Source organism: Mobula birostris, chromosome 21, assembly GCF_030028105.1.
Source record: "Mobula birostris isolate sMobBir1 chromosome 21, sMobBir1.hap1, whole genome shotgun sequence".
NCBI classification, from domain to species: domain Eukaryota; kingdom Metazoa; phylum Chordata; class Chondrichthyes; order Myliobatiformes; family Myliobatidae; genus Mobula; species Mobula birostris.
In genome coordinates, this window is record NC_092390.1 from 48,684,852 (window position 1) to 48,695,856 (window position 11,005).

Below are 11,005 nucleotides of genomic sequence, written 5' to 3' on the forward strand. Positions count from 1 at the left end.
GGTGTTTATATTTTCAATGGTATTAATTTATTCTCATTCTTTCCAGAAACTGTTGGACCAAATCCTACAGAAACAATGACTATTTTCATAAAGCATCAGGAAGATCTTATGCTAAAGCTACCAGAGAAGTGATATACTTGAAGCTACTACACTTCATAAAATGTTAATATATGAAACTCCACCCTTTCAAGTTTTAAAACCTTAGTGTCTAATTTACTTTTTCGAGAGTTTGTTTGGAGTTTCATACTTCAAAAAAAAATTGCTTGTTCTTTATTATGCTGTTGCATCTATGCCCATCGGTGCACTAGGCACAACTATACTTTTATTAGAAATAATACCTGTCTACTAGTTCAGGGTTTTTATTATTTATCCATTGGAATGAAGTTCAAGCTCAATCTTGTTAAAGACAACAAACATGAAATTATTTCTTGTTTTTTTTTCCTCAGAGCCAGATTGAAAAGTTCTGGGATGTTCTCTCTAACCTACGAATCAAAGTTCAAAGTTCAAGATAAATTTATTATTGAAGTATATGTATATCACCCATATACGACCCTGTGGTTCATTTTCTTGTAGATATTCACAGTCAAATGAATAAATAAGATAGAATCAAGAAAAACTGCACACAAACAAAAATATTTACAAGAAACTCCAAAAATATCTAATTAAATCCATGATGAAATAAGTCAATAACAATTTACTCAGTATATTAATATGAAAGCAAATATTCTCAGTATATAATATATTATTAGTCCTGAAGAAGGGTCTCAGGCAAAAATGTCAATTGTTTATCCATTTCCATAGATGCTGCCTGACCTGCTGAGTTTCTCTAGCATTTTTTGTGTATTATCAGTATATATTTAGTTTAAGTACTGTAGTAGAAACTGTATACTTATATTGAATCCCTGGTGGTACCTCCTGTTTAATTGTACACCAAGGCGCAAGCTAGATTATTGTACTCTCCTCATGCAGTAACCCATTCAGGTTCTCTTTCATGTTAGCTTTAGGAAAATACCCAAAAATCTCTCATTCTGATCCAAAATCTCCAAAGTAAGTAACTGATGTGGAAGAGACTTCACTATCCTACACTTAGTGAATTCTGTATTTGTCTGTGAGGACTGGCTTCGCTTTTACAGTGAACTAGAATATTGCGGAAAAAAATGACCGCTACAGCTTAGAAGTATCTAACGGCATCTTGAACAACCATGAAAACAGATGGAGATGGAGACACAGTGAGGAAATAGTAGAAATGACCCTTCTGTCCTAATACACTCCAGCAGTGGTGAGTTATATGAATCTTTTAAAGGTAAGAAGCACCAAGCAAAAAAAAAATTGTAAAATAGAAGGAATGATACAAGGTATAGATACAAACCTTTCCAAAAATAACATGTGACCCAATAAGCAATAATCTAGGCAAGGATAAATTTTTTGAATCTGCTATACTGCTTACATTTTGAAAAAAATACATGCACCTCTGCTTAAAAAATTCAAGCTATTTTGAAATCTTGTACAGTATATTTAAGTTAATGTGCTAAAGCAGTGCTGCTATTTTTACTTATTTTATAATTACCTGGTGCAATACTTATTAATACTTGTATATAGTTTAAATGATATAATAATTGTATATATTTTAAATGATATTTAGTAGCGCTATAAATCACAAGGCAAGTTCACATTTAGTAGTCATGATGTGCAATTTTAAGCTACTTACAGTACTTGAATGTGGTTTAACATTGCACAACTAATCAAAATGCATCACCAATTTAGTTATTCATTTGAATTTATTGAATTCAAAGGTAGCTCATTATCAGGGCTAAATATTACATTTTATTTGCATAATGATAAGTAGAATAAAATCCTGATGAACTTCCAACCTTCATTTGTTTCTTGTCTTTAGATCCACCATTTGAATAGATTGTATTTGTTTTCCTTTAACTAATGTAACATTTGTAACAGCATATTATTCTTTCAGATGAAAGATGATTTAAAAAGAATTGTACTATGAAATAAAATGAAGGTTGAACTGAATTTAGCAAGATGGCTGGACATGAAACTGTTCCATTGTTTCAATGAATAAAATATTATTATATTCCATCACATTTGTAATTATAAATTATTATAGATTAAGGTTTATGATGTGTTCTAGTTCTGGGGAGAGAATAGGACCACTCAAGAACAAAGAGGGAATTCACACCTGGAGCCAGAAAAAGTGGGCAGGACACTCAACAAGTACTTGTCATTGATATTCACTGAGGAGCGGGCATGGAGAATTGTGAGATCATGGTGGGTTATGTTGATATTCTAGGGAATGTTGATATCAAGAAGGAGAACTAGTTGGGTCTTTTGAGGAGCACTAATGTGGATAATAGGGTCTGATGGGATAATTGAGAGAGAAAGAGAGAAGATTGCTGGGGTCTTGATGCAGATCTTTGTATCCTCTTTAGCCATAGATGAAGCCCCAGAGGACTGGACAGCAGCCAGTGTTGTCTTTTAAATGCAATAATTGTACTTGTCTCTTAACTTCCTCTGGCAGTTTAATCCATGCATTAGCCACCCTCTGGGTGAAATAGATGTCACTCAGATTTCTTTTAAAACTTGCCTCTCTCAATTTAAGCTAGCCTTCTAGCTCTGGAGTCTCATTCCCCTGGGGAAAATACTTTGGCTATTCACCTTATCTATGCCCCTTATGATTTATAAATCCTGATAAGGTCACCCCTCTGTCTCCTATCCAGCCTCTCATTATAACCCAACCCTCTAGTCCCAGCAACATTCTTGGTTGCACCTCTTCAGTTTAAAGTCACATTTCCGAAAGAAGGAGACCAGAACTGTACCCTGTACTTCTAGTGTGCTCTTACCAACATCTTCACCAGCTGAAACAGGATGTTCCAACTCCTATACTCAGTAAATTGACTGATAAAGACAAGCATGCCAATTACTTTCATCAACTTATCTGCCTGTTTTGCTACTTTTACCAAACTATGGATTTGCACCCCTGGGTCCTCTGTTCAACAACACTTCTGAGGGCCCTACAATTTACTGTAGAATTCCTGCCCTGATTTGTCTTACCAAAATACAACACTTCATAATTATCTAAATATTCACTATGGCTTTGAGTGATAAAGGTTGTATCTTATATGATTGAGTTTTTTTTTGAGGAAATGACAAAGATGAGGACAGCGCAGTGGATGCTGTGCACAGGGACTTCAGTAAAGTTTTTGGCAATGCCCCTCATGGTAGACTTATCCAGAAGACTAAGGCACACAGGATCCATAGAAACTTGATTCTCTAGATTCAAAATTGGCAGAGACCAGAGGGTAGTGGTACAGGGATGTTATGTTGAATGCACGTCTGTGACCAGTGATGTTCTGCAGGGTTCAGTTCTGTTTCTGATTATTTAGACAAAAGTATTGGTGGGCTGATTAGTACATTGACAGGTGACTTGAAGGAGGAGATGAATTGGCATGAAGTGCCAGCAGGGAGATCGGTGGTGAGGGGGGCAGAAAGAGACAAAGGAATCATAGAAAAAGCAATACCTATGGGAAACAGAGAATGGGTGGTGAGGTGAAGGTGCATTTGATGTAGGATCACATTAAAGATGGTGGAAGTTGTAGAGAAAAGTGTGCTGGATGCAGAGGCTCATGGGTGGTAGGGAAAGAGAAGAGGAAGTGGAGATATGTATATCTGTTTTGTATTTGCACTGTGGCATCTGTTCCCCAGGATGAGGCTTTACTTTACAGAGCAGCAGAGATGTCCGCCTTCTTCAACAAATGGAATTTCCCTTCCTCTCCCATTGATGCTGCCCTTACCTGCATCTCACCCATTTCTCAGACATCCACCTTCACCCCATCTTCCCACCATCTTAACAGGAATTTATTGTGTGTGTGTGTTTGTGATAGTCCTTTATGTGTGAAAGTTCATTCATGAGTAATTCCCCATGTTGGTAGATGTCAGTGTCATAACTGTACTGGACTTGCTGGACTGTATGCTCAGCTACTTCTGGAGTGTGAGACTTCAGTACTATAGCCAACATTGTCCCATTGCCTGTGATGTATCTAGTCATCTCAATTATTTCTCAATATCAAGTGTAGTGAATCAAATTGGTTGAAGACTGGCTTCTGTAATGGTGATATTCTCCACCAAGATATTCATCCTTGTAACATTTCTGGTTGAAAATACAATCTTCTCCATTGTGTTCAGGCACTGAACTCAGAAAGGTGAACAGGTGGGAAAGGGGCCACTGGTGATTCTCACTCAGGGCAGAGGTTATGTAGGCCACTTCTTGACAGAAGTGTTTTATACAAAACTTTCCAAAGTGTCTTATACTGCTGCCTTAATGTATTCTCAGTAGAGCAGAGGACTCTACTGTTCCAGCTCAGCTTCTTTCATACCTGCTGCCACCATCTACTGAGTATTGCTATGGTGTGGCTACATAGGGGACTATGCCTTTAAATGTGGATATTAATTTGGGGCTGTTACACTGAAGAGTGTTTGCAGGTGTGTTAAATTAAGCAAATGTCTTTAAGAAACATGCAGAAGAGAAGCAGGCATATAAATTGTATAGTTAGGAAAACGTAGGCAGCTATTAATGAAGTAGTAGAATGGGGATGTTGATGGGGGTTTAAATTTTCTGTTGCAAAAACTGAAGAGATTTGTTTTTTCTAAAAGGAACATTACACCCACAATTGTTCTCAAGTTACATGGTCAAACAAGAATTACTGGTAAAGTTTTTAGGAATGTGGATGGACACATGTCTAACTTAGAAAGTGCATGTGAATAAATTTCTAGAGAAGTGTAAAAAAAGCCCTTAATGTGCTCAGGTGCTTAGTTGGGTGTGATTGTGGTGTGAGTAGGAGGTCACAAAATTGCTTTAATCAGATCTGTCTTTGATTATGGGTGTGTTGCTTATGGGTCAGCCTCACCAGCAGTCTTAAAGCCCCTCGGTGAAGTTCAAGCTCAACCATTATGTTGTGGTGCTTTTAAATCATTCCCAATTTTGACATTACTGGTAGAAGTGGGTGAAGTACTTTACATCTAAGCAACACGCACAAAATGCTGGAGGAAATCAGCAGGCCAGGCAGCATCTATGGAAAAGAGTAAACAGCCGATGTTTTGGGCCGAGACCCTTCATCAGGACAGGGGAAAAAAAAAGAGAAATCAGGATAAGAAGGTGGGGGGAGGGGAGGAAGAAGTACAAGGGGGTAGATGATAGGTGAAACTGGGAGGGGAGGTGTGAAGTAAAGAGCTGGGAAGTTGATTGGTGAAAGAGATAAAAGGCTGGAGAAGGGGAAAATCTGATAAGAGATGGTAGAAGACCATGGAAGGAAGGGAAGGATGAGGACCACCAGAGGGAGGTGATGGTGAGATAAGGAGATAAGGTGAGAGAAGGAAATAGGAATGGTGAAGTGGGGGGTCAATTACCAGAATTTTGAGAAATCAATGTTCACCCCATCAGGTTGAGGCTACCTAGACAGAATATAAGGTGTTGCTCCTCCAACCTGAGTGTGGCCTCATCATGGCAGTAGAGGACACCATGGACTGACATGTCAGAATGGGAATAGGAAATAGAATTGAATTGGGTGGCCACCAGGAGATCCCACTTTTTCTGGTGGACAGAGTGTAGGTGCTCAGCAAAGTGGTCTCTCAATCTACACCAGGTTGCACTGATATACTGGAGGCAACACTGGGACCACCATGTACAGACGATGACCTCAACGGACTCACAGATGAAGTGTCGCCTCACCTGGAAGGACTGCTTAGGGTCCTGAATGGTGGTGAGGAAGGAGGCGTAGGGGCAGGTGTGACACTCGGTCCGCTTGCAGGGGCAAGTGCCAGGAGAGAGATCAGTGGGGAGGGACGAATGGACAAGGGAGTCGCACAGGGAGCGATTCCTGTGGAAAGCAGAAAGTGGTGGGGGGAGTGGAGGAAAAGATGTGCTTGGTGGTGGAATCCCACTGGAGATGGCAGAAGTTACGGAGAATTACGTGCTGGACACAGAAACTGGTGGGGTGGTATGTGAGGACAAGAGGAACCCTTTTGCTGGTGGGGTGGCAGGGGGATGAGGTGAGGGCAGACATGTGTGAAATGGAAATGATGTGGGTGAAGGCTGTGTTGATGATGGAAGAAGGAAAGCCCCTTTCTTTGAAGGAGGACTTCTTAAGAGTTCTGGAATGAAAAGCCTCATCCTGAGAGCAGATGCTGCAGAGACGGAGGAACTGAGAGAAGGGGATAGCATTTTTACCAGTGACAGGGTGGGAGGAGGTATAGTCCAGGTAGCTGTGCCAATCAGTGGATTTATAAAAGATATAGTAGATAACCTCTCTCCAGAGACAGAGACAGAGAGATCAACAAAGGGGAGGGTGGTGTCGGAAATAGATCAGGTAAACTTGAGGGCAGGGTGGAAGATGGAGGCAAAGTTGATGAAGTTGATGAGCTCAGCATGGGTGCAAGAAGCAGCACCAATGCAGTTGTTGATGTAGCATCGGAAAAGTTGGGAAATGATACTGGTGTAGGCTTGGAGCATAGATTGTTCCACACAGCTGATAAAACGGCAGGCATATCTGGAACTCTTTGGTTTCAAGGAAGAGGAAGTGCCGAAGGAGAACCAGTTCCGCCAGACAGAGAAAAATGGTGGTGTAGGGGGAATAGGTTGAGTCTGTTGTCTGGAAAGAAGTGGAGAGCTTTAAGGCCCTCCTGATGGGGAATGGAGGTGTACAGAGACTGGACATCCATGCTGAAAATGAGTTGATTAGGGCCAGGAAACTTGAAGTCATTGTAAAGATCCAGAGTATGTGAAGTGTCACGGATGTAGGTAGGAAGGGACTGAACTGGTGGGGAGAATAAAACAGAGTTGAGGTTTGCAGATATGAGTTCAGTGGGGCAGGAACAAGCTGAAGCAATGAGTCTACCTGAACAGTTGGGTTTGTGTGTCTAAGGTAGGAGGTAGAAATAGGAGGTGTGGGGTAAGGGAACTATGAGGTTGGTGACAGTGGATAGAAGATCCCCAGGATTAATAAGGTCAGCAATGGTGCTCCTTCATGGGATTCTGTTCGAGGGGTAAGTAAGAGGAAGTGTCTGAGAGTTGTTGCCTGGCCTCCACAAGGTAGAGGTCAGTCCTCCAGACTACTACAGCATTGCCCCCTTATCTGTGGGTTTGATGGTGAGGTTAGGATTAGTGCGTAGAGAGTGGAGAGTAGTGCGTTCAGAAGGAGTGAGGTTAAAATTGGAGAGAGGAGAGGTAAAGGCAAAATGGTTGATGTCTCGTTGGCAGTTAGCAATGAAAAGATCCAAAGCAGGCAGAAGACCAGAGTGGGGTGTCCAGGAAGAGAAGAGTTGAAGAAGGGAGAAGGGATCAACAGCATGGGTGGGAGAGCCCTTGCCAAAGTAGGCACGGAGGCAGAGAGAGCGGAAGAAGTGCTCTGCGTCATGGCAGGCGCAGAGCTCACTGAGGTGTGGGCGCAGTTTAGCAGTAAAAAGATCCAGAGCAGGCAGAAGGCCAAAGTAGTACATCTACACAAGTTACAGTTAGCAATTTTTTATTGAGTTAATGTAAGACGACCTAAAGTTGGTCATTCAATATTGGCAACATTAGTAGAGTGCTGAGAGCACTGTATTCGTAAAGTCTTCAGTTTGTGGGGGGGGGGGGAATGAACAGGCATAAAATCTTATGTTGTTTCATGTGGAATATGGTACTGAAGTACCCCTTTCTGTCAGTCCTCCTTGGTTTTTTCCTTTAGCTGTGGTTGATTTAAGCTTTCAAGAAAAGATCAAGATGAAGAATGATTATGTATCAGTGGCACAGGTAGTATCTCAGGCGATATCTGTCTGAGACAGTTGCTATCATTTTAGCTTTGGAATAGGTCGAAGAAGTACACCATGATGACATACTTATATACTCTGATTCATTCTCAGTCTTGACATCTATAAAAACAGATTATGTACTTCATATTGTGGGCAAGGCATTCTTCTTGAGATTGGACAACATGTGTTGAGGCTGCACAGTCCAGGCTTCTGTGTACATTTCATTTGGCTTGAAGGAAATGAGGTGGCAGACTTCCTTGCCAAGCAATTACTTAACATTAAGGATATAAAGGATATAAATGCAGTAATGTCTTAGCAAAAATGGGAGGCGAAATGCATAATTCAGGGGAATTAAGGGTTCTGGGAAAAGGCAGGTAGGTGACAATGATTCCATGGCCAGATTTCTGACTATGTTTGGGGGAGGGATTTAGTGGGTATACTTCCTGTTTCTTTGCTCCATACTCCAACTTGGTAAGTGATGGTAATGCAGCTTATGTTGGTCTGCCAACTGCCATTAAACTTTACAAGAAGAAGGAGAAATATTCGGGCCCTACTTTAATGCATGATGCTAGGTGCAGTTCATCATCATAATTTTTTACACAAATTATTCAAATGTATAAGTTTATTTTACAGACTGCCTGTTGTGTACTGATGATAATTTTAGAGCGAGATTGTTTCCAAAAATATAGGATCTGGTCAGTTTTAGTTTTAGCTGAACCATTTGGTTGTCATTTTCCACAAACTCCTGTTGGAAAAGTTTTGCGAGATAAGGTATTATGTGTAATTGAGTGGAGTATGTTGTTAGTTCATTTCTGACTGCAAAATCTTCTGACTTTGTGTCAGCTGCCTCACAAGAGAAAGGAACTCTCTTGGTCATTGTGAATCAGAATATGTTTGCACTTAGTCACGAACATGTTGATCTTGTTTCATGTCTTTGAAATAAAGGAATAAGGGCATACACTTACAAAATATCTTTCGTAATTAAAGGAAACGTCAAAGCACTAAGTACTCTGATTACTGATGTTATGCAGGAAACATGATAAGAATTTGTGTACAACAATCTCCCACAGACGAAGATGTGATACTGTTCAGATAATTTATGTTTAAGTGTGTCGGTTAAGAGGTTACTTCTGACCAGAACAATGGAGGTAACTTCCCTGCTCTTTGAAACAGCTGTCTAGGATCTATGATGTCTGTGAGCAGAAAGACCCAAAGTTCAATATCTCATCAGAACAATTCCAATCTGTGACATCATAACACATCTTTGGGACTAAACAGGAGTGTCTGGATTGAGATGTAATTTGCAAAGGGATGAATGTATGAAGGAATAATATCACTTTGGGAGAATAGTGATGATACCTGACATAAACATACTTAGAACGTATGTACAAGGGGAATACAAAAATGGAAAAATTTGTAAGCACGGATGAAGTGTTTAAGGTTATAGCATATAGGATGAGAAGGCAGCAAAGATACATCTTAGGCAAATGCGAAAGAGGATATGAACAGGTATATACTTCATGAACTGAAATTCAAGAAAACCTTCAGAAGAACAATGTAGAAAACAATAGCTTTTTCAAATGAAAGCAGTCTAGTTAATTGAGTAAGGGAAGTGAAACCACTGAAGACTAGTCCCATGGAAGTAGATAAGAGGAAAAAATGAAGAGAATGGCACATTTGATTTTATTGATTCTTTTTTCAATGAACTGCTGTGAGAGAGAATATGTTTCATGAGATCATTCGCGACCAACGTTGACCCAATGTTCTGAGGAGGCCAGGGAATTGGAATTAGTTTGGAATTGGGTTATTATTGTCACATACACTGAAGTATAGTGAGAAGTTGGTCTTGTATACTGCTCACGTAGCACATAGTGTTTATCATTACACAGTACATTGAAGTAGTACAAGGTAAAACAATAGTAGAATGCAGAATGAAGTGTAACTGCCATAGAGAAAATGCAGTTCAAGTAGGCATTGAGATGTAGAATCATAATGAGGAAGATTGTGGGGTCAAGAGTTCACCTTATCACATTAGGGAACCATTCAATCGTCTCATCAGTGTAGAATCTGTCATTGAGCCTGGTGGTACATGCATTCAGGCTTTTACATTTTCACCTGGAGAGGAGAGAAGAAGTTGTTTGGGGTGGATGGGGTCCTTGATTATGCTGGTTGTTTTATTGAGGTGGTGAGAAGTATAGAGACCAGCTGATGTGCTGAGCTCTGTGCACAGCTCTCTGCAGTTTTTTGCAGTCGTGGGCAGAGAAGTTGCCATACAAAGTTGTTATGCATCCAGATAAGATGCATCAATAAAAATTGGCAAGTGCTGATTCAAGTAAATTTATTCTCAGAGAATAAATTGTTCAATCTTGAGATTTGCTTGCTCACAGGTAGCCACAAAGTAAGAAACCTAAAAGAACACAATTTAAGGGGAAAAAAATTAAAAGACCAACACTTGATGCACAAACAATTGAAGCGAACAACAGCATTCCGAACTAAAAATGAGTCATCAGATCTGAATCCTGGAGCAGCCCGGAGTAGGCCCAAAGCCTCGCTTCTCAGTTCATCATATTAGTGGGCATGGAGCACAGGAGCTGAGCAGTCTTCATAACCTCAGCACCATGAAGATGACCATCGCGGAGATCGAGTGAACTTGGCTCTCATTCTGACTGACACCCTGTCGTTTCAGCCTATCTGGGCCTGCGTTTAAATTGATCCGACGACGGAACAGCAAAAAGTTCCGGTGCCCTGGAGAGAAGAGTGAACATTGTGGTGAGCAAGCGAAATCGGCTCTCACCTCTGATCTGGGCAGCCATTTAAATTGTCAAAACAGCACATTGCACCTTGCACCAGGACCCAGGCACCACTGCTGTGAAATGCCCCAGGACTAGACCACATGCTGCCCAGCAACTTGCTTCAGGCCTGGATATCGTCACCCAGACTGAAACCACTCTTAAACTCTTCAAATCAGCTTGGCGTCCAGAGCAATCTAACCTTGCACCCGGGTCAGTTGTACAAGCATCAAAATTGAATCTCCTCTGCCCGGACCCCGACTTCTCCTTACGGCTCCCAGAGTGATCCAAACTCGCTCCCAGGCCAGCTGTTGATGGGGACATGCCAAATTTTTTTAGTCACCTGCAGAAAGGGAGGCATTGGTAAACTTTCTTGGCTGTGGCATTTACTGTACGTGGTTGGACCAGAACAGGCTATTAGT

General features: G+C 40.9%; 1 protein-coding gene across 2 annotated transcripts in view; it reads left to right on the forward strand.

Moving 5' to 3' along the window:
* Positions 1-2,143, forward strand: part of c21h10orf90 (chromosome 21 C10orf90 homolog) — a 201,218-nt gene extending 199,075 nt beyond the window's left edge. For both annotated transcript variants that reach the window (XM_072239779.1, XM_072239780.1), the window contains exon 10: positions 47-2,143. In XM_072239779.1, the coding sequence (XP_072095880.1) occupies positions 47-79 (33 nt within the window). In that variant the 3' untranslated portion in view covers positions 80-2,143. The remainder of the gene's footprint in view (positions 1-46) is intronic.
* The last annotated feature ends 8,862 nt before the right edge of the window (positions 2,144-11,005 follow it).